The following is a 23,456-nucleotide window of genomic DNA, read 5'->3' on the forward strand; positions in this document are numbered from 1 at the left end:
CAGCTAGGGTAGTGGCGAAGCACTACTGAGCAATTCACGTATCACTTGATACGGACGAATTCTGTTTTTCCGCCGGACCGCAGTCTTGACCTCCGATCGAGCTACGAACACGAGTAGATAGGCATTTAGGGGGGGAGAGGGTCGGCTGGGCCTGCCTTTTCAATCAATCTCTGGCCGCTCAGTGCCGCTATTGGTGCGAGTTGTAAGGAGTCTTGGTCTTAAGTCAAGCTGGGGCGTCATTTCATTCTCGTAACGGGAATGAGTGCACCGCAAGACCAGACAAGTTGCTCCCTCGCCTCGCAGCGGCGGCATCTGTCTTTTAAGTTAAGTCATTTCCTAAGACGGCTCCTCTTATTCTACGATAATCCAAGCTGCAGCGGCACCTCACGAACTTCTTACTGGGGCAGTACTATAATAGGCATTTGCGAGTGTTTGGATGCACGTGTTTTGTTCATATTCCTGCGCAGTTAAGAGAAAAATTATCCCCAAGGCAACCACTTGTGTCTTTCTTGGATATGCTCAGTCCGGGTATATATATGCTATGACGTGAAATCCAAGAGAGTCGATGTATCCTTAATGCTATCTTTAATAGGGTCACCTCATATTTTCCTTAACCTAATTAATCAGCCCCGGGGGAGAATGATGATGGAGATGTATTGCGGCCTTCTCCTATTCATCAACTCGAACCTCATTCTTCTGCAGTTGATGTTACGGATTAGCCTCACTCTTCAGGACAGCAGCTTTGCTCAGCATTTTCTGCCGACTGTCAGCCTATTCAGCTAACCTCAGAGGATTCCTGTCACCCGGCACAGCATGTTTATTCTCGGCGGCGATTACAGCCTCTTTCCCAGGGTCAGGCTACTCCAGAAGATCAGCAGTCTAGTCCAGTTGCTTCCCTTCCAGTCGCTTCCTAAAATTCTGGATCCCGCTCTCAGCTTCGTCGATCCTCTCAAGTTTCTTATCTTGTTGAAGGCTTATGAATCGTTTTCCCCAAAACAAAAGATCGAGCTTACCTCATCTCAGTTCAATCTTCTCATGAACCTGAATCATTTGCTGAAGCCTCCAATCATTCTTGCTGGAGAGATGCTATACAGGAAGAAATCAATGCCCAGGAAAAAAATAATAAGACTTAGTCTCATTGCCTGCAGGGAAAGAAGCCATTGGCTGCAAGTGGATTTACAAGATCAAGCATAAAGCAGATGGCTCGGTAGATAGATACAAGGCTAGATTAGTAGCTAAAGGATTCCTTCAAGAATATTGAGTCGAACCCCTTTCCTTACAGTCAAGTGGCCCAAGGGCCCCTTTAGAGATAGGGAAAACATTTGCTTCAGGTTACTAAACACCATTCGTGGCATTCTTGCCTTGGCTGTAATCAAAAGGTGGCCTTATTTCAATTTGACGTGCAGAATAGAATGCCTTTCAACAACATAAGGGAAGGGGGCAAAAATAAGTTTCTATTCAGCCTCCTCCAACTCCAGGCTTCTCTTCTCCTAGGAATCCTAACTTGGTATGCAAGCTCAAGAAAGCGATTTATGTTACGGCCTCCGGCAAGCTAAAGCAGGCACAAGATCTTGGTTTGAAAGGTGACAGCAGCATGTATAAGAGCCGAAATAGGAGTAGAGGAAGGAGCCGGTTTTCAAATAAGTAAATCGGATCATTCAATGTTTATAAGGAGGTCGACATCAGGTATTGTCCTTCTTCTGCGTGGATGACATTGCTTTCTCTAGTAATGACTTAGCTTCGATAAATGAGCTTAAGAGAAGATTAAGAACCCAGTTTGATATGAAAGATTTAGGAGACTCAAAGTCTCTTCTGGAGATTAAAGTGATGAGGTCGCAAAGAGTTTTGGAACCCAGTGCAAGTATTCATTGGATTTATTGTCAAAAGCTGGTCTTTCTGCATGCAAACCGGAATAAGATCTAAAATTAGCCTCAGATGCAGGAGAGCTATTGGATGACCCATCTACTTGCAAGGAGACTTGTTGGGACTCTTTTCTACCTGACTAATTATCGCCCAGACATTGCTTACACTTACAACATAGGAGGGAGTGATCAGCCGATTTTTATATGGACAAGCCGAGATCATCTCACTTAGAAGCTGCTTTTCGGATTCTGCGATACATCAAAACCTCACCGGGAAGAGGTTGATTCTTTTCTACGTCATCCTCTCTTCAGCTGTCTTGTTACTATTATACTGATTTCATTAAGGCAGTAGATTATTCTGATTGGATTTCGAACATCGTCCCCATGCCCAAGAGGGATGGACGTGTTCGCGTATGCATCTATTTTTCTCAATAAAGCATGTTCCCAAAGATGATTTTCCACTGCCGAACATTGATTTGCTTATGGACAAGACTATTGTTAAAGTATGCCTACTACTCTTTTCTGACGATTCGAAATTCTCATCGTCGGCTTCCTCTCCCTGTAGGTCGAGCTTCCTTTTCAGCCCTCTCACTTCATTCGAGCGGAATTACATCCACCCTCGAGGTAGAGTTCGTTTTGTAATAGGAGCCCCGTTGGGCTTTTACGGAGCTTGGCCTGCTTTCGCATTAACTCACCATTTGGTGATTTGGTTCGTAGCAGCCCAAGTATATCCAGGAGTTCCTTTTACACGCTACGCTATCCTCGGCGACGATATCGTCATGGAAGATGCACGGGTGGCTGAGCGTTATCGCGAGCTAATTCCGCCACTGAATATTCCATTTTCATTAGAGAAATCATTAGTATCGTCAGTTGGTGCTTTGGAGTTTGCTAAGTGGTTCTTCGTACGCGGAGTGACTAAGGACTTTTTTCCTGTCTCCTGTCACATGTTAAGATCCTTAGTTAGTTCCATATCCCTTGTTCCTGTAATGAGGGCTATTATGTCTAAGAATCTTCTATTGTCGTATCGTTTACGGGAAGCTGGGTACCGAGTGTATACTCGACGCACGGCGCCTCCTAGGAGATACTGGAATCGGCATTTCCTCGTCTTTCACTCACCAAACGGTGTGTGTCCTCTCCCCTTTTGGATCTGGTTAAGCGCAACCACTGGTAAACACTTAACCTCTTATCAACAAGGTATGGTGAAGGGACCTGATTAGGCTCTTGACCCCTCGATTCTCGAGAAACTCGGTGATCTCGAAGTTTTTCGAAGCCTGGTCAGAGTACAACTGGTTAGGGGGGCATGGGTTTTGTCCGAATGGATGAAGTCCATTCTCTCTTACTGGTCTTGGTATTACACTATCGCGGAGGAAAAAAAGACTCTCATTGAGGCGCTACTTAGCCCGTAGGTTCTGCCACTAGTGACTAACCATACAAATAAATTCTATCATTTTAATAATAACTAATAACGGCGCAGTCTTCCGGTGTTACGACCTGGTGCTCTCTTGTGAAGAGCCAAAAGCTCTTGACGTAGGGAGGTTCGGTCCAGTCTGTTCACCTCAATTTGCGCCCTATTTGAGACTAAAGCAGGCGGGGTGGCGACCTCGTCTTAAGATAAGATATAGGCAATAAGACTTTAAGCGCACCTGAGCGCCTTTGCCCATAGAGAATACTGGGGACGAAAGTCTCTGGGGGGGTTCTATGGAGCAAGTCTCCCATTGCTTTCGCAAACCAGTGGGGACAACCCCCCAAAAAAATGAGTTTTCCACGCGGCGATCTTTATTTGAGATATGAGCCGCTAAAATTTCTCCCTTTTGAATGTATTTACCCCTATGAACCTGATGCATACAAGTCTTTCTGTTTGTTGGAAGGCTTATACATAATACATAACCAAAGGAATGCTTATAGTGTATCCATTACCTGATAAAACGATCTTTTCTGGTAAAAAAAAGGATCTTTCCCTTGTGTTCGGCTATAGCGGAAACCCAAAAATCTAGAGCTTATGGTCTTAAGTTCCAACCCAGTTCGAACAATGCACTTCTCGGCACATCATCGGTAGGGGAAAGCAGAACTGCTTGACGCTGTATACTAAATACAACAAGCCCGATTCGCATCATTATGCTCAATAAAAGGAATGAGGGAAGCTAAAATCCAAAATATTGGAATTAGAAGGAAGGGAAAATTGGAAGATAAATCTTTTCCCCGGAGCTGGAACAACTTGTTCTTCCTGACCCGATTCAAGGCCAAAAAATGGCTTGTCCCTACCAAAAAGTATTCATATTTCCTGAAGAAAGCATCTGTTCCTTGATCTTTAAGATATTTCATAAAACTCTGTATGGATCCTCAATCACCAATCCTTGCATGAATATGGGTTGTGCTCGAGAGGATATGAATCGATTGGACCTGCCAATCGAATGAATCGTAACACTCGTAATGATCGACTTTACGAAGATTCCATTGGATTCCGGAAGCTCGTAGCATTGGTCCGGCACAATTCCCAAACTTAAGAAGCTGGGGGCGTGCCCACCGGCCCCGGACCTGCCTCTGATTACTGAAAGTGAATTCATTTTCAATTATCCTAAGCCGGCCTATCATTCATTGGTTAGGGTTAGGGAAAAAGCTAGCTAGAAGTAATCTCTTCTTCTCAGTGAAAGCTAAAGGCCCTGGTATAGTAGGAGTGTGGTGCGTGCTCTCTTTATTATGTAGATGCGCTCCTGGGAAGGGAAGCCTGAATTTTTGATGTAGATCGATCAATCCCGCCCTTTTCAAGTGATCGCCCCGAGCCGAGCGAGATTGGAGACCGCCTTAATAATTGTTCGTAATGGGCCTACCATTTAACGTACGTATGTCATGTAATTATTTTTTTTGTACCTTTGCCGTCCCTCAGCCCCTCTCCCACCCTTTCTATCTATCATTAGAAGTAGGGCGGGTGGCGTACCTCACTGAGCTATCGATCGCGAAGCTATCACCCGGTTCAACCAACCATCCGTCCTGGTGCCTTTGCTACTGATTTGACCGCTTCTCATCGTTAATCCGGATTCACCTTGACCCTCGCCCCAGAGTTCTTATGAAGACTCTGGTGGTGCATGTGTATGATAGGGCCCCCCATAAGCGCCAAAGATCGGTGATGTTGTCATGATAAGTGTGGGAAGTCGATAGTGTACTCGATGATTGAAGGACCTATCGACTTGCATTAACTTCCCGTGGCTAGTAGGGGGAACTTTAATGTAATTGTGGATCCATTAGAAAAAACTTGGGGGTCGGCCTCCTGACTTCAATGCCTTTATTGAAGTGATGAGATTTGAAGATATGATTTTCTCGTTTGGATTATTTGATTGGGCTTTCAATGACAGCAAATTGACTTGGAGCAATAATCAAACCGGTCAACATTGTATCTGGGCCAGACTAGATAGAATCCTTTTGAATGGGGACTACCCGCTTCTATATAAAAGCCGTTTTGCTTCCACCAGAGTTGACCATTTGCCTAGAGTATCCTCTGATCACTCTCCTCTAGTAATCTTCTTAGAAGATTATAATACTCGCAGGCCTGGGGTCTTTCGTTTCCAAAGAATGTGGATTCGGCATTTTTATTTTCACATTGATCTCAACCATGCTCGGGAAATCCTTTTCAAGTCTTCTCCAGGAAGATTGACTCGACAAATAAAGCACTGAATTGGCAAACTATTTCAGAATATAGAAATGCCAAAAACGAAGAAGGCCAATTTGCTCTTGAACAGAGTTGGTCTGCTGATAAGAAAATGGAGTTAGATTCGGCCAAGAGTAACCTTGAAAAACTTCTGCTTTACGAAGAAAGATAGAGAATAAGCACCTTGAACCAAATTCAGAACTTGTCTCTGTATGGCAGGAAGCTCTCAATTTATTTCATACATTACTTTCTTCTCAAGGTTCGGTGCTTGAAGATGAGATCCTTGAGACCATCCCCTCTCTAGTCACAGAGGAAGATAATAAGATGCTTACGAGCCCTCCTAATATGGAAGAAGTTCAAAAGGTAATTTTTAGCATGTCGGCGCGCACTAACCCAAAAAAAGGTCTCCCCTATCCTTTAAAGCCATCAGGCTTTCCGGATTCTTTTTATATAGAAAATATTATTGGGATTTCAAAAACTTCCAGCTGGTCACCTTATTTCTTCGCTGAAGGTGCGATCCCCCGTTCTATCAATGCTACTTTCCTTGCTTTGATTCCTAATATTTTGATCTAGGACTACCTCTATTTAAATCTCAAAAAAAAAATCTCATCTTCTGGATAGAGTATAAAATAAAGTGGTAGGAGATGAAAGCATTGTTATCTAGTGGATTTTGCAAACATGTTCTTTTCTCGATGCCTATACTCCTTCTTGCAGGGATTCCAGTTTCAAAGGGAGTTCTTGACCAGTTGGAAAAAATGTTAGCTAACTTTTGGTGAGGCGGTGATGAAGACAAAAGAAAGCTTCACTGGAGATTTTTTGATACTATGTGCCTACCTATTCAGGAAGGGCTTTGGGTCCTCATACTACAGTCCGACCGATTCCCCCTCCTCACAGAATCAATTTCTTGTCTAACTCCATCCGTTACGGTATTTCCCTACGGGATGCTGTTTTTCTTGTTGAGGCGAGTCTGCTTACCTCAATCGCATGGTTGCGCACCTGCTTAAGGTAACCATTAGATAGTAGAAAGAATAGGTAAGAAGTGGCGGAACTTGCTTGAAATCGAAATATCCGCTTTCCCTCTCCCTCTCCCTTACTTAAGAGTTACTTCGTACCTTACGGTCGAGTAGCAGCGCCCCTCTCCCTTACCACTCTTTTCCACCCTCTCTCTGCTAACAGCAGCTTTCTTCTCTTACGCTAAACTCTTTTATGCTATTTTGCCTTGCCATCCAGCCCTTTTACTCGGTCTTCAGCTCTCATCTCATATACGGAGGATAGGGACTGATCAGGACTGGACTGAACTGTCCTACCCTACCTACGGGTTAAGACTGTTTTCTCGTTGTTCTATCTAAGACCTCCCCTATACAAATAAGGTGACTTCACTGGAGAAGAAAGAGGAGTCTTCAAGGTTGACCTCTCGAGCTGGGATATCATCCACAGCATCATCATCCTTTAGGAAGTCTATCGAAAGAGAAAGAGGACGAGGTCCTCTTCCCAGGAATTGACTCTTTGATTAGAGACCGTTCACTCACTTCGCTCCCTCTAAATTACTTTTTTTGTTTGTCTTCCTTCTTGTTTTACTCGCTAAGACCCCCTCCCCTATGTTGATCAAGTGGAGTGACGGAAGAGAGTATGGGTTCATGGACGAAAGGAGTTTGATTTCGCCTAAAGATCAAAGTCAGAATCTATGAGTGACAGCTCGACGAAAGGGCCCCTCCCTAGTCTGGAAAGTGAATCAAAGCGGATGGTCCTACCTTAGAAGCAAGGAGAGGGACCAGAGAGAAGCGATTCTCAGTTGTAGACTATGGGAGCAGCAGTCATAGTGACGTCTTATACAGCCGAACTCACACACCTTAGTCTGTTTTCCACCATCCTCTGTCGTAGCAGAAGCAGCAGCGGTCGGAGACCTAAGAAATGGGGTACCCGAACCGAGCTCCTCAGCGGCACCTGCAACTCGAAGAAATCCTGCTCTTGATAACAATCCTCCATGAAAGAAGTGTTAGGAATGCGTTGCCCTGGTATCGGTGTCCTTAGGCTGGGGGAAGAATCTTTCCTTGTCTTTTCTCTCTTCTAGTTCGCCACTCAAATTGCGTATGTAAGGCCTCTCTTCCTAATAGCGCATCAGCAACATCAACGATTACAGTGCTAACGGCGCATGTGCGACTGCTACTGAGGCTGATATGCGACATCCCTAACTAGAGGAAGAGATGGGATCGAGCCCACACTCGGTTCAAGGCTTTAAAGAATGAATACCTGAGTGAATGGGAATCTGATAGTTCTACCAGCCTGGGAGGAGGAGTCAGAGGAAATAAAGTAAAGCTTTCGGTCAAGCGGGTTCAACTCGTTGCCGAAGTCCTTCCTCTCCCACAACCAATCATACCTTCTTTTCGATGGCCTATTCCTTTTGTGCCTAATGTTGGGGTTCTCGGTTTGGTGGTGCATCGCACCTGAACAACTACTACTAAAGCCTGCTACACTGGGGGCACTAGACCCAAAAGAACTGTTTAGGATCGCAACGGACACCCGCTTTCAAGCCATACAGTCTGTCTTTCGCCTTTTTAGAGGCAAGTAGGGACATTCATTGCTTTTTGCCTTTAGGCCCTTATCCCGATGTGAATTGGCCCCTTGCCTGTGATGAAGAGGACATATTTGAATGGAATACCGAATCATCAAGCTTTGTCTCCCGCGGTTGGAAACAATCTTTATCGTAGGATGTCCTTCCCAGGGTAGTCAAAGGAATAGTCCAAAAGTCCAGTTCTTTTCTCTTCATGCTATTGGCTTCTGTCATTTCTTTCGGCGAGGATACAACTGGTTCAACTACAAAAGAAGCCCTTTCCTTTCTAATTATTGGACATTATCTCACTGTTAGCAAATGGAAAGCAGAGTTTAGACCATCCACGGCATCAATCAACCTAGTCGTCATAGAAAGGGGGGATGGAGCCCTCTTACCCGCTCTCCTCTCCTTCCACCCCTTCACCCCTCTTCTCGTTACTTCATCCTTCTCTATTCCTCACATTCAAGTCATCGATCGGACTTCTCACCCGAGAAGTACTCTCTCTTCCTTCTAACCGTTCCCATTTCTACATTTCTATCAAATAATAGCTTATTTAAAGAAGTTCCCTATCTTTCCAAGTGGATAAGTTTCTAGTTCATGGATTGATCGACGCTACGCAACTTCATTACTTTGTTCAGATGATCAATATAGAACGCTTTGGCGTCATCGTTCCCCTATCATGTAATAAGCCCTCTCCTTTCAGTCGAGTTACTTCGTACCTCTCACATTCATTCAAGTGACTTCTTACCATTACCTTTTGATGTCTGAAATCAAGATTTATGAAAGGGAAAAGGACATTACTATTAATCTATAAGCGCCCTTTCTTTAATAATATTGTAAGCGACCTATTCCCGCCCGGGGAAGAATGAAGTGAAATGGATTCGGTACCGTATCGAAGCAATGATATCTGGAAATGCATAGATAGAAGTAAGAAGTGGAATAGGCGCGCCCTTTCTTCCCTTTTCATTCTGTTTGCTACGCCCTATCCCTAACGGTCGAGTTACTTTGTACCTTTCAGTCGAGCAACTTCGCCCTTATTATTTAGGGATTCGACTGGGACACTCATTCACTGAGAACTCCACTCCCTCTATCTAAAGGAAGGTTTCATCCCGACCAATGCACTTTCGTTACGCCGATCTTACAAAAAGTGGGTATTGGCACAAATGCTTTGACAGCGCGAACATGCTTTAGCACGCCCATGTTTGGTTCCCCGTGTCTTTCTTATCAGTTTGTGAGGCATCGGTAACACCCTTTTGCTATTCGCGATGGACCTGGCTTCGGTAAGGCGCTTGCTTCAACAAAGCTCGCCCTGCCATTAGTAGAAAGCAAGCAAGCTAACCAAGGGGCCGTAGCGTAAGGGATGAAGGAGAAGTAAATACCCGGCAAGCTCTGCAACGATAAGAATGGACGCCTCTGGGGTCATGACAGATTGAAGGTGTGAAGGACGAAGAGGGGCCCAAGTGGGGCTGGGGAGCGAAATATCCCGTTTTCTTTATATTCTCATTGAAGAAAAGCGAATTTACGAGGTTTCAAGAGCGTAGTAGCTCGGTAGAGTGGCGAAGCTGTGAACGAATGGGTTAGGCGAAAAAGGGGAGGCGGGGATCACTTCTAACAAGCGTATGCTTTCGAGTGACTATTTTCACTCTCGGCTTTCGCCATGTAAGGAAAAAGACTTTCGATTCCACAGCCTCCTTCTTTTTCTTTTATCCCATATCATCTATTAAATCAGACGATTAGCCGACTAAAGATATTCATTTTAGCATCGGATTCGCCTACATGGAATAAAAAAAACTTTCTCTATGGCCTCTTCTCCTTCCTGATATCCAAAGAAGAGCGGAGCTTCAACACCGGTTGTCCTTCTATTTTATCGGGAGGAACGAGCCCAGATATCTTCCCCTCTTTTTGGGGGCGCTGGAAAAGCAGTTCCTCTTAGAAAAAAGGGTCGAGGTCGGATTGGTGCGGGATGGCTTTCCCCCCCAGATAGTTCTGGCTCGGAGGTCAGAAATCCACAACCTCCTCTTTAACCACCCTACTAGGGGGGGATGGCCCTCTCTGAGAATACTTTAAATAGGTATTTGGGCCAGATAGACCGGGATGGCACGCGCGCGAGCGTGCCCTATCTTAGGGTGCTTCGTGTTGCCCGCTATTGGGTCTAAGTGGGTTTTCCCGCTGGACGAGAGGTGCACCTAACCAACCTACCCACTCATCAATCACGGTGTTCAGCTGACTTGCACTGATAGACCCCTATTATATTGGAATTAGGCGCCCATCTTTTTACTGTTGTCAATGAATCTCTTCCATGTTCGATTCTACTCTATGTTAGAATATTTCTGTGAATGCTATTCTGATCTAAGTGGTCTTATTCTTTGTCCCGTGCTAGGAAGCATTACTCCTCTTTTCATTCCAAATTCAAGAATACGACCGATACGATTAATTGGTCTGTGCGCCTCTCTTATTACTTTTTTGTATCCCCCTGTTCTTCGGATACAATTCGATCCTTCTACGGCCAAATCTCAATTTGTGGAAAGCCTTCGATGGCTTCCTTATGAAAATATCAATTTTTATTGGGTATAGACGGTATCTCTTTATTCTTCGTGATATTGACCACATTTCTGATCCCTATTTGCATTTTAGTGGGTTGGTCTGGTATGAGAAGTTATGGGAAAGAGTATATTACAGCATTTCTAATTCGTGAATTTCTAATGATCGTCGTGTTTTGCATGCTGGATCTTCTACTATTCTATGTTCTTCCCGAAAGTGTGCTAATCCCTATGTTGTGCGGAGCTGAGTATCTTCTATTCGCTGGGATAAAGCCTTTCCTCTGCAGGGGCCTTGTGCAGTAAACCCCCTACGGGCGGTCGTCCGTCGTCCTAAAGTAGTCCCCGCGAAGCTTTCGGGAAGAGGGGTAGTCTTGTGTGTAAGCATAGCATTTCTGGTCGAACCCGCCCAACCCAACTAAGAAGAACCGAACCTGACAGACACATCTTTTTCCTTTTGGGATGGTACTCTGAGTAGTGGGTACCTCGTAGGACCTCGAGCCGCCTACTCGGGTCTTGTATGGATATGCAGGAAGGGGTGCTCCTAGGTGTGTGTAGGGGTTGTGTTTGTTCGCGAGAAAGGATTCCTCATCAAGTAAGTTTGGGGGGTGTGGACACACTTGCGCGAATTCGGGTAACGGCTACAAGGGAGAAATCGAAAGGAAACTGTACCCGACCAGGGATGGACGTAAACTCGTAAGCTACCGAAGGTAGGGATAATCGTCCAGGTCTTATTGTGAAATAAAAAAGCCGCCCCACCACAGCAGACGGGTTGCTTCCTCTGTCGTCGCCGGGGAGCTCTTGGCGAGGAGACCTTAGGATAAGTTGCTAAAACAAACGAGATGGGAGGATTGACCCGTTCAGATAATTTCGAAGAAAGACTGTTGGCAGCAGGTAGAGAGATTTTTTTTGCCTCTTCAAAACACAAGGAAATGCGGGCAGGGTAGAGCTCGGCAGAGGGTTCGAGAATAGGGTAGGGTCCTATCCGTCCTTAAGATTCAGATAAGAAAAGAGTTCCAAACCTTTATGCTCCGTACAAGTGCTACATACAAGTTCCGGCCAGGATGATTGAGAAAGATTCAACAAATTTGAACCGCTAACATCACAATAGTAGTAGCGTAAAGGCCGTAAGTCGGGGGCGGCCATAACATAAGGCTATTACTTTCACACCTCTCTCTCTCTCTGAGAGAGTGATCCGCTGCGTGAGCAACCCGACTGTGCCTTACATGTGCTCTACAGGCAGCACGTAATCTTTCTTCCCAACGAGCCCTTTTTTTGATTTGGAAGACGGGCATTGCGTTCGGTTCGAAAGGCATGGTTTTTAGTATGTCTCCAGATAGGGCCCCCACTAGTCCGGCTAGCTAGTGAGCGGTTCTTTTGGGCGGGAAGCAAGCTGGACCCTACGGGCGGGCATCTCCCGCAATGCAAGCACCATTGTTCGACACCACCCGAGAAGCAAAAGATTCGTCAGTCCAGGCTAAAAATACATGCATAGATAGTGGTTTAATGCCAAGGCCGACGACGGAAGCTCGGGACGGAGCCGTATGAGGCGGAAGTCTCACGTACGGTTCTCTGAGAAGGGAGTGGCTACCTACTGGAGCTTCGACCAAGCACCACCGGTCAATTCCGCTTTGGGGCCACCCCTAACTCTACCATTTTTATAGGGGTATGGGGTTCGAGACAAAGAAAGATCAAGGCAGCATATCAGTTGTTCCTTTATACTTTACTTGGATCTGTTTTTATGCTATTAGCTATTATGTTGATTCTTCTCCAAATAGGAACAACCGATTTACAAATCTCATTAACCACAGAATTTAGTGAGCGGCGCCAAATCTTTCTATGGATTGCTTCTTTCGCCTCTTTTGCCGTCAAAGTGCCTATGGTACCAGTTCATATTTGGTTACCCGAAGCTCATGTAGAGGCACCTACGGCAGGATCCGTCATCTTGGCAGGAATTGCTTTAAAATTGGGAACCTACGGGTTTTTAAGATTTTCAATACCCATGTTTCCCGAAGCAACACTTTGTTCCACTCCTTTCATTTATACTTTAAGCGCGATTTCTATAATATATACTTCCTCGACCACTTTAAGGCAGATCGATCTTAAGAAGATCATTGCTTACTCCTCAGTAGCTCATATGAATCTGGTGACTATTGGTATGTTTAGTCGGGCGACGGCCGTTAGGTCACCTATTTTGAGTTATGGACACACAAGGCCAAAACATGTGTGCCGGGCGCGCGACCCATCAACCTACTAGCAATGGGGGAGAAAGCATAGCATGTCGCAATAAAAGCTTGATTCGAGGCGTCAGCAAAACACTGCCGTCTGTTCCAAAAACAAAAGCCCCTTAGCGCCCCGGGATGGGAGTGGGGGACGGCCCTACGCGCAGGCAACAGCAGCACCAGCTCTACGAAGTCAGAATCGAATCTTTCTGTTGGCTTTCCCAATCCATTCGTGAATAATAATTCAAGGGCGTGAAGCGAGTACTTCTAGCTGCTTCGCCTGCTTCTTATTATGGCGGCTATGTTTTCGTGGCGAAAATGAACGAAAAGCGAGATGAGCGTGCTATTTTCAAATCGATTGATAGATAGCCTGATCTGTTCTGATAGATCGAAAGAGATAGAGAGGGAATCTCTCAAGAATAAGGGGAAATCTCCTATTTCTATCTATTGATGAGACAACTATCTATTCTTGATCCATCAGAAAGAAATCGATATGTATCTGATGGAGTCTACATCGTACGTAGAGCGCCCAAGCGCTTTTTAGGCCAGCTCAGTTCTCTTATCCATCGGTCCAATGCACTGGGCTCATCTCATGGAGGGAAAAGCCAAAATGTAGTTGTCTTGCTCGCCGCCTCGAAGCATTCCCCTCTCTCCCCGGTATCGTCCCACACAGAAAGAAAGAGAGCAGAGCCCCGGCCCGACCTGTAGGTCCGCTAACGTAAAGCGAGGAGTTGAGCCTGAACTGGCGAACCGAAGTCACTTTCGGAACCATACTTCCTACAGCTAACATGTGTCCAGTCCAGCGGAAACGCGCAGCGCAAACGAACCTGAGCTGCTATACCGAATCCCCCGCTGGCCATCGGGGACCGAGTGGTAAGGCCATGATCCGCAGGGGAACAGATCACTCATTCTTCCATTAGGGACAGGTGCACGAACGACAACTCCAAACGTCACACATCCGCCGCCTACCCCACAGATATGGTGGCACCAGCGAGATCCAATAAGGAAGTGTCGCAGCTGCTCCACTCCGCTGCGGTCTCATGAACTGAACTTCATTGCCTTCCCGCACGCAAAGCGAATGGGCGTTGTGCCGTGGGTCAGTTTCGGGGTGGGGAGCGAAGAGAGACCAGAAGAATGATTCATTTGGATCGACGAGCTTTTTCAGCCCAAAAACTCAGAATCAATGGAATGTCTGTCTATCCATGAACATCTATTCTATCTGTATATCTAGGGGATCTCTCTATACATATAGATTTTTTTTATGGAATGATATGATCGGCTAGCCGTAGCCGCATATCAGCTACGCTCAATGCGGGATTTCTGTTGGATCAGATCTTTTGGGAAGCTTTTGGACCTAGCGAAAAGGGCTCTAAGCCTTCACGTAAGCAAGCGCAAGAGAAGCGGAGCACGAAGCTACCTCTTCCCCCGACCGACTAAAATACAACAGTCGCGACCTACTTTGATTCAAAAGAAAGGCGAAGGGTTTGGCAACAAGCAAACGGCTTTCTATCATAGTTGCAAGGGTTCCAAACCTTAACTACTTAAGTACCAAAGGCTGTTTTCGGTTGGTTTCATAATGGGGTTGTTCACTACAAGCTATCAGCGCTCAGCGCTATCTTAGATTGAACGTTGACTTATCTTATTGCCGTTCAATCTCTAAGGCGGGTTTCCGCTGAGAACGGAATAGTGTTTGTATCCAAAGGTGAACAAAGCCCTAGCTTCTAGAGTTCGCTGCTTTTCCCAGGCCGGAGAAGGGCTTATACTGCTCGCCTTTGTTTGATATGTTCATTCAGTACCAATACAAACGAAAACTACACCAAAGTGGAAGGGCCAGTATAGAAGCTAGAAGTAGCTAGCCTATAGTAGTCGGCCTAACCAAAGCCTCACGACAACATAAAATTAGCCTTATGAATTGAATCTTAAGTAGGGGGCTTAGCCCGCCCGCCTATCAATCAAAGAGGCTGAGAGTAAGCGTAAGCTCACCCGGAAGCTCGAAGAGCTTCCCTTCATTCGCTTCGCGGGAGACGCACAGCACATAGCTGGAAGTCAGAGGGCCCATACTATCTGCCTAACCCTTCGCTCTGAGGGACCGTAGATCGGAAAGCGCCTTCTAAACCACCCCATTCATCCAAAAGAGAAGGGAAGGGGCCTATGTATTTGCATGACCCCTGCAGATTTCACCCTATCTATACCCGGATCCACTCCCCTAGCGGTCCTGCCACCACGCCGCAGAACGGGAGCTCGTGTGGAACCTTTTATTCTGGCGTAACAGCGGTAGAACGTAACAAAATATTACGGCCGCCTAACATAGGGGACGGAGGTACGGTAAACTCGGCCAAAATATGAGACCCAAAGGGACCGGTGCGCATAATCCTATCCTATCCGAGTCTGAGTCCGAGTCCGAGTTTACCCCTTGCACTTCGGACAGCCGTCCATAGCATCATAAGGAGGACCCCCTTTCGAGGTACAAAAAGAGTACGGTACATAGGAGGTTGGTCTTTCTCAACGTGGTGTATAGCACGAAAAACCTTTCGATACAAGATAGGGCCGTTCACATGAAAGAAAAAAATGAATCCTTTCTTATCTTCTTTCCCGAGAGGGAAAGAGAAAGAGGGTCTTATGGAGGGAGGGGGGAGGGAAAAGGGTTGGGCCTACCTATCCCGATAGGACCCCATAAAAGAACGGGAGATGTTGAGAGGTTCCATATTGCCGAGATGAAGGATAGCACTTCTGTACGTGATCGTAGTATGTCACGTCGTCTCGTCCCCGCTGCATCGAAGAGTACCTATGCACTATGTTCCGGTTCACTGATAAGGAAGATAGCGTTGGGGTGGGGGTCTACGATGTGATACTAAAGTATGACCGGGGGAGATACATGTTAACTATGGGTAGGAAGCAGGAACCATTATGTAAAAAATTGCGGGGGGTTACAGATCTTTTATACTACCATCGATCGACAGAGCGGAACGACCAGAAAAAGAAGTTAAGTTAGAAAGCCGTATGATAGGTGGTAACTATCTTGTACGGTTCGGGGGGTAATCGGCGTACTCCGATCAGTGGGGGGGAATCTTTGGCTCTATCGAACATACAGGGAATTGGAGGTAGCATTCTACCGATGTCAAGTCATGGACTGGTTTCTTCAGCCCTTTTTCTATGTGTTGGTGTTCTATATGACCGACATAAGACTCGACTTGTTAGATATTACGGAGGTTCAGTGAGCACCATGCCGAATCTCTCTACCATTTTCTTCTCTTCCACTTTGGCCAATATGAGTTCACCTGGTACTAGCAGCTTTATCGGGGAATTTCTCATCTTAGTAGGAGCTTTCCAAAGAAATAGCTTAGTAGCCACATTAGCAGCGCTTGGGATGATTTTAGGCGCGGCCTATTCCCTTTGGCTATATAATCGTGCGGTTTCTGGGAATTTAAAACCCGATTTCCTCCATAAATTCTCCGATCCAAATGGCAGAGAAGTTTCCATATTTATACCTTTTCTTGTTGGAGGGGCGACCGTACGTTAAACTACCAAAGAAACTAGGGTAAACCAATATGATCATGACATTGTAGGTGCTTGCGATGGGACGGATGCGACTTCCCTCAGTTGGTTTGGGTGGCATAGCCCGTTGCATAAGTCCCCTCCTTTTTTTATCCATTTCTTTAGTCTTTAGGGAGCCAAAGCTTGACTTTACTAAACTAATAAATAAGGCTTGCGCTAGGCGCTTACCTTTTTTGGCTGTAGGGTTGGGGTGACTTTCTGGGTGAGACTGATAGAAAGAAAGGACGGGGGGAAACCATGCATGGTACTTCTCGACCCTGTCTCCGAGGGACAGTTGAACTAGCAACTCATGAATGCTGCCGGGTTGGATGAGCCAATAACTTAAAGGCGTTCAGTCTGTTTTTTGAGCAAGAATCACAGCCTTACCTTATCTTCACCATGATACGGACTCCAAGTTCTTATGGCAGAGCACGAGGAGATTTATCATCAATATGATGATTGGAATGGAAACCAGAAGCACGACTGGGGTCCTCGTGGTCCAAGATAATCAAACCATCAATAACAGTAACGTAAGCATGAGACTTTTTGCTAGTACCGGTGAACCAGATGGCCGCGGCGATGGAATCTGGGACGGAGGACTTGTAGTATCTCTCTAGATCTGGCAAAAGCGAAAGACCCCCTAACATAATTCGAATGGAGGCTGACCGCTGAGCCCACTCTGGCCTCGCGGGGCGGGCCCCTGTGGTTGCGAGCTGGAGCTGCCATAGCTTATGGCTATAGCAATGGGAGGGCCCCAGCAGAGACAAAAGTAAGGATAACGAGCGCTCCGCCCGCCAAACGGGCGGCAGGAGCAGCGGGCAAGTGCTTGGTAAGCCAACAGCCCAGTGAACCGGGCGGGGCACTCGAAGAAAGGGGGGCACACTGAGCAAGTACGAGAAATTAGCCCCGCTCCACTTTCTTAAAAGCAAGGACCACTACGGGAGGTCAAACCAAGGATCTATGGAAGTGGGGGCTCGTCCCCGGTCAATATTGGATCAAACAATAGGGGGCCGTAGCACTGACCTCTTTTTTTTATTGATTCAATACAATAGGGGAAAAGATCGTACAGTTCCCTACCGAGACAAACTCTCAACGGATCCTCCGCGCGCTGGGAATACCTCTTCCGTGCATCTTTCTCGTGGCGGGAACAGAACAATAGGGAAAGACCCGGCCCAGGGTGAGCTTTATTTATTGTTGAGAGACTAAGAATATTCAAAGATGCTTACAACAACAACAACATTCAAACCCATCTCAAGACATTTCATAAGAAGTAGACATGTTATTTAGAACACTATCTTCCCTAAATGCATCAATAATATAGAGGAAAGTAATAGTTAAAAGAAAACTTATTAGTCCAGCAGCAGGTAAACAATTGATCTTAAGAGCTAAAAAATGCATTTATGCTTCAAAGTAAATTTCAGATTAAAAAAGCTTAATTCCAGTTGCTAACATTTAGGTCGTACTTTAACCATATTATTACTTATCACAACCTAAAGAATAAAAAATGAAATCCCACCAATAACTACTCAAATAAAATCAAGCTAAACATGTATCATTCAAAAAAAATAAAAGAAACATAAGAAATAAAAGACGACTCATTCGAATAAGACCAATTGGCATTGGCCATAGAAAGAAGGGATGAAAGGCATAGAATAGGAGGGTGGTACCTTCTCAGAGGCAGAAAATTTAGGACAAGATGAGCTAGCAGCGATGAAGCTTCCACCACCAAAAGCTCGGCGACACCCAGTTCGAAAGAGAGTTAAGTTTTTGGTTCCCGATCAATTTTGAGGGACTTGGAGTGCTTTCTTATGGATTTTTTTAATTGAAAAATCTATATTTAAAGGATGAACTAGTGTAAGATTTAGAGTCTTTGCACCCTATTTCATAATTTCGAAAATCCATCCCCCCCTCTTCCTTCAGATGACTCGAAAAGGGACCTTTTATAAAAGGAAAATTAGTGTTCAAATTGGAGGGAAGATCCGAATGAAATTCAAAATTCAAAATTCAAATATCTTTTTGGATAAAAAATATGTTGAATTGGTACCAAATTTTCAATAAAAATGGATGAATTTGAAGCAACGTGGATGGTAGATGATCTACCAAAGCTTCTTGAAACTAATACGTGGCTTAAATCCAACGAGCCAAGGACCAAAATAGCGGAGGATCCATTCCTTGAGTGCGCTATTTGTCTGCTGACTGGAGAAGAAGAAGACGTGTTTGGTGTACGCATATGTGCACAGTTGTTGTCTTGCTTTTTGGGAATAACGAATTGGGAAAGGGCTTATTTGGATACTAATTTATTAGGCTGCTATGTGTATGTAATATTTTAGGGGAAAAAGAATGGGCGGTTGTATTTTATTTTTATTTTTTTATGGGAACAGACCCTACACGAGGCTCCCACCTCTCGTGCACAGTCAGGGGTTGAGCAACACCCCCAAGTCTTAACATAAATAACAAAAGTAAAAATACAAGGAGGGGGACATAAAACCTTACCTCCGATCCTATGTTGGTTCATAAGTCGGCTAACCTACTAAGGTTGGCTAACTCATCCCCGAAACAAAAAAGGGCTAACTATAACTAGAAAGCAGTAAACCTATGAGAGGACTCCTCCCGGTACAAATCGACTAATAAAGCATAAATGAGGGAGACTCTCCCCTTCCATGAGAAAACAAGAAAGTAGCCTACACTAGTCCTATTCAAATATGCTACGACTCAGGCATAGCTACATTGAGGAAGAACAAGTATACAAACCTTCTATCTCGCATGGGTTGGGGAAATTCTTTTCATCTTTGCTCTTTTTAGACATGTCGTACCAAGTAGGTCCAAGGAAATTTGCAGCAACAACAATCGCAGCTAAGGGGGATGAAATGATAGGAAGTAGATGTAGCCATAGCAGCCAGCTTGCTTGGGAAGAGTTCCAAGGCTGCATCCCTGGCTTAAATGTTTGACAGAAGGTGCCTTGCACTTTGTAAGGGTCCATTGTTGCTATTTGATATGTCTGCACATCAGCAAGTAAACAAGCAAAGAGTTCCAGGTGGATGTTGTATAATCAGCATTGTGTTTATTGGAGCTCCGTCTTCTTGTCTTCTCATCAATGAAAACAGTCAAGGAGTTCCAAAGGACTTGTATGGAAGGGGGCTGCTGCAGGTGTTTAATGAATGCAACAGGTATGCATGGAGAGTTGATGGGAATATGTGAGGCCCTTGCAAATGTGGTTGTTATGTCCCTTTGTATGTGACTTTGTTTACCTGCACAAACAAGCAAACAAGGAACCAAACAAGTGTGATAGTTGTGGGGGTTGTTGCAAACCTGTAGACAGTTTCTTGTTGCCTCCAAAGGAGTCTTGGAGTACCTGCACAGATAAACAAAACCAACAAACCACACTGCTGTAACTATTAACTTGTATTTGTTCCTTGTCTGTTGCAGGTTGGTGGAGTTATTGCTGGGGTGTGTTGATAATAGATAATGTGGATGGCAAGATGAGTGTGCTGCTCCATAGAAGCCCCAGGTTACTGCAGCCCCTATAGCATTTCTAGAGAGGGTCTGCCATCTGGATGACTGGAAGGAGTGCATCCGGAATGTAAGGAATGCTGAAGGGAATAGATGAGGCCCCTGCATGTGGGTCTGTTGTCTTCCTTTGTTTGAGGCTTTGTAGACCTGCACAAGAAGTAGCAAAGGACCCAAACAAGTATGGAAGCTGTTGCAGACCTGTATGCAGCTCCTTGTTGCTTCCAAAGACAAAAAGCAAAGAGCTGCAAGATTCTTGTGATGCTGAATTGTTGCTGCAGGTATTTCATAAGAGAAATTGGCCTGGAAGGAGGGCTGATGTGTTAATGAATTCCTAACATAGTAGGTTGTTGTCTCCATGTTATTGCCTTTTATTTGCCAAGGTGCCCCTGATGCTATTGTTTCTACATATAGACCATCAATAGAATACAAACATCCAACCAAACAGAATAACCAGTAGGGGACATATGAAGTCCTCTTAGTGGGGATTTTTGATTTGATGGTTGTATCTGTGATGACCTCTATGTATTTGTTGTTAAGGCCTGTTGATGTATCACTCCAGCAACCTGCAATAATACAACAAGCAAACCCAGGCAAGAAAGGATTTACACAAGCTAGCAAAAAGGAAAAGACCTGAAAGTGTGCTTTGGAGACTGTTAGCTTTGTCCAAGTCGCTCGACTAACGTCTCCAATTATCCGTTTGAGTTGAAACTTCATGAGGTCTGCACTTATAGCCTTTTCTTTACACCTGAAAAATTTAAAGGCTTTTTGCCCAAGTTGGAAGTTCCAAACAGCAAAATGCTTTCTCTTTATGCTTAAGGCAGCTGATTTTTTCAAGGTCGCTCGCCTAACGTCTCAAATTATCCGTTTGGGCTGAAACTTCTTGGGCCTTGTCAAAATAGTATGTGCTGCAATCCTGCAAAGTTTTGAGTCCATGGTGCAGGTCCACATGCTGCAACTCACCCTGCACATCTTACCCTGCTGAAGCTTAGGTACAGATATTGCAGGGAGGGTGTTGGCCTGAATGAGAGGCTGACTATTTGGTAAAGTCCTAGCATGCCAGGATGTTGCTTCTTTTTTGTTGAGGTAACTTGAACCTATAGAGACAATTGACAAGAAGACAAACAAGGAGGATAGATGCACAGGCTGCTGCAGGTTCTTTTGTAGCTCTAAATTACTTCCATAGTAAAGGAGGTTAAGATGCATGTTGGTGCAAGTTACTTCCAAGAGGGGACCTTTAGTTGTGATCAGGATCAGCTCCTTAAGGTACCTGCACCCACCAACAGAAACAGAAAAACACACATACAAACAATTCTGCAAGTTATAGTAACTACTACTAATGACTTGTAGGTGTTCCCTGAGTGTTGCAAGTTGGTGGATCTGTTGCTGGAGGGTGTTGTTGTTGAGGAAGGTAACAGGCAAGCTGAATTTGCAGTACAAAGGATTCCCTATGCAGGATCCTGTTGCTGCTGTAGTGTAGCATATGCAAGTGATGTTGCTGAGATGCTGCAGGTCTATGGTAGGTTGTTGGTCCAAGAATTCCAATCTCAGCTGCTGAAACTCCAATACCAGGCTCAAAGCTTCATGATACCTGCACCAGATAAACAAACAAAAGGAAGAATCCCTTTGCTGATTCCTGTGTTGCATCTCTACAGCATTCTTGCAGCTCCAAGGCCATCTCCAAGTTATCCATTGGTTCATTTTGCAGCTGCTGTGCCAAGAAGCAAACCTCACCTGGCTTGCAGTTGTTTGTTCCCTTTTTCCAAATCTGCTGGTACCTACACAATCAAGCATGAAAAGAAAAAAGAAACTATCTACTCTAATCCTTACCTCTAGGGGTAGGTTGATTGCTCTAGGAAGGCAATAAACAAGGGAGACTCTCCCCTTTACAAAACTCCTAACTATGAATTTATACATAGGGAGTTCTGTACTACTATTAATGGTATACAATTCAAGGAGGTTGTTTGATCCTCTTCAGTTTTGTCCTCCTAAAATTTGGCATCCCCATTTTGTCTAGGATGTAGTATCCTCTTGTTTCCTTAGGAAGCTGTTGAGCACTGTAGAATTGAACCATGATGTCTACACTGTGGCTATGCTTGGAAAGTGTATCTGCAACAAAGTTAGCTTCCCTATAGATGTGCTTGCATTTAAAGAAATCCAACATTATGATCAGCTCCTGCAGGTCTGTGATGTAATTCCTGATATTCCAGGGTGGTGTAATCTCTTGTTTTAGCCATTTCACAAGTAATTCAGAGTCAACCTTCAGTAGGACCCTGCTTTAGCCATGTTGAATGCACCAAGTGATGCCCAGAAGTACAGCCTGTACCTCAGCTTGGTTGTTAGAACCAACTCCAAGTGGTGCAGCAAATGCATAAAGGAGGTTTCCTTTGTGGTCTCTTAGGATGCCCCCAGCTCCAATTTTCCCAGGATTATTCAAAGCACTTCCATCAGTGTTAAATTTAACCACATTGTAAGTTGGTTTGTGCCAACTAACTTGGGTGATTTTCAGCTCCTGACTGCAGCTTTCCACCATAATTATTAGCTCCTTCCAGTCACTTGGCCAGCTAAGGTAAGGGAAAGCTGTGAAGATCAGCATGTAAAGTTCTTTGATAACTGAGAACTTCACTCTAGTACTGCTTGACTTTTTTCCTCCATATTTGCTAGCACATCTGTTCTTCCATAGATTCCAACAGATGAATATGGGGGTAGCTTGCATTAATAGTTTATGGACTTCATTATTTGGTTTAACCAACCACCATTTCATCAGAGTGCTCCTCATGGGGCTGCTGCTGTGATGTATACCCCAACAATCAGAGAAATAATTCCATATATGTCTAGCCATGTGTCCTGAGATGAATATATGATCTATATTATCCCATCCTGACCTGTAGCAACAAGAGCACTGAATAGGTGCATGACCAAATTTCTCAATACTTTCATTAGTGGGCAACTTGCTTCTGAGAGTTCTCCAACTAGAAAGGATATCTTAAAAGGTATATTCTTATGCCATACATAAGTGTCAGTCATGGTTTTGTTCCTTTTTGGCCTGATCTTGTTCCAAGCTGAAGCACAAGTGAAGTTTCCATCTGAGGTCAGCCTCCAGTAGGCTGTATCTGGGATGTTAGGTTGATACTTGAAGGAAAAACTAAGAATCTTCTGTATCAGATGCTGTGGTGCATGTTGCCTCACCTTCTCTTCATCCCATTCTCCATTATTCAGGAACTTGGAGACAGTGGTATTGTTAAGTCTAGGTAGACAGTCTTTGTGATAAGCTAGGGGGCCAATTCCTAGCCAATCATCCCACCAAAAACTGCAAGAGCCTGAGTTAAGGTGCCACTGTATATGAGGCTCAATCTCAGCTTTGTTTGTCATCATGTGTTTCCACATAATTGATTGACCAGTGTCCCATTTCTTGATTACTGGATTTGCCCTTTGGCAATACTTGGCCCTCAGAAAGCTCCCCCATAGAGTCTTCTTAGACCTGAAACTCCACCATTGTTTATATTGCATTGCTAGGCAGACATCTTTCAAATTTTTCATGCCAACACCTCCTTCATCTGTTGGGTAGCTGAGGGTCTCCCATGATGCCCAATGGTATTT

The 23,456-nt window shown here is 44.8% G+C and overlaps 1 protein-coding gene across 1 annotated transcript; it reads left to right on the forward strand.

The window, feature by feature from the left end:
- The first annotated feature begins 15,930 nt into the window (after nt 1-15,930).
- Nucleotides 15,931-16,682, forward strand: LOC129892797 (NADH-ubiquinone oxidoreductase chain 4-like). The gene is made up of 2 exons (XM_055968345.1): nt 15,931-16,326; nt 16,554-16,682. The coding sequence occupies exons 1-2, from the start codon at nt 15,931-15,933 to the stop codon at nt 16,680-16,682; spliced, it is 525 nt and encodes a 174-aa protein (XP_055824320.1).
- Nucleotides 16,683-23,456: the final 6,774 nt, after the last annotated feature.

The sequence above is a fragment of the Solanum dulcamara genome, chromosome 6 (assembly GCF_947179165.1).
Source record: "Solanum dulcamara chromosome 6, daSolDulc1.2, whole genome shotgun sequence".
Lineage (NCBI taxonomy): Eukaryota > Viridiplantae > Streptophyta > Magnoliopsida > Solanales > Solanaceae > Solanum > Solanum dulcamara.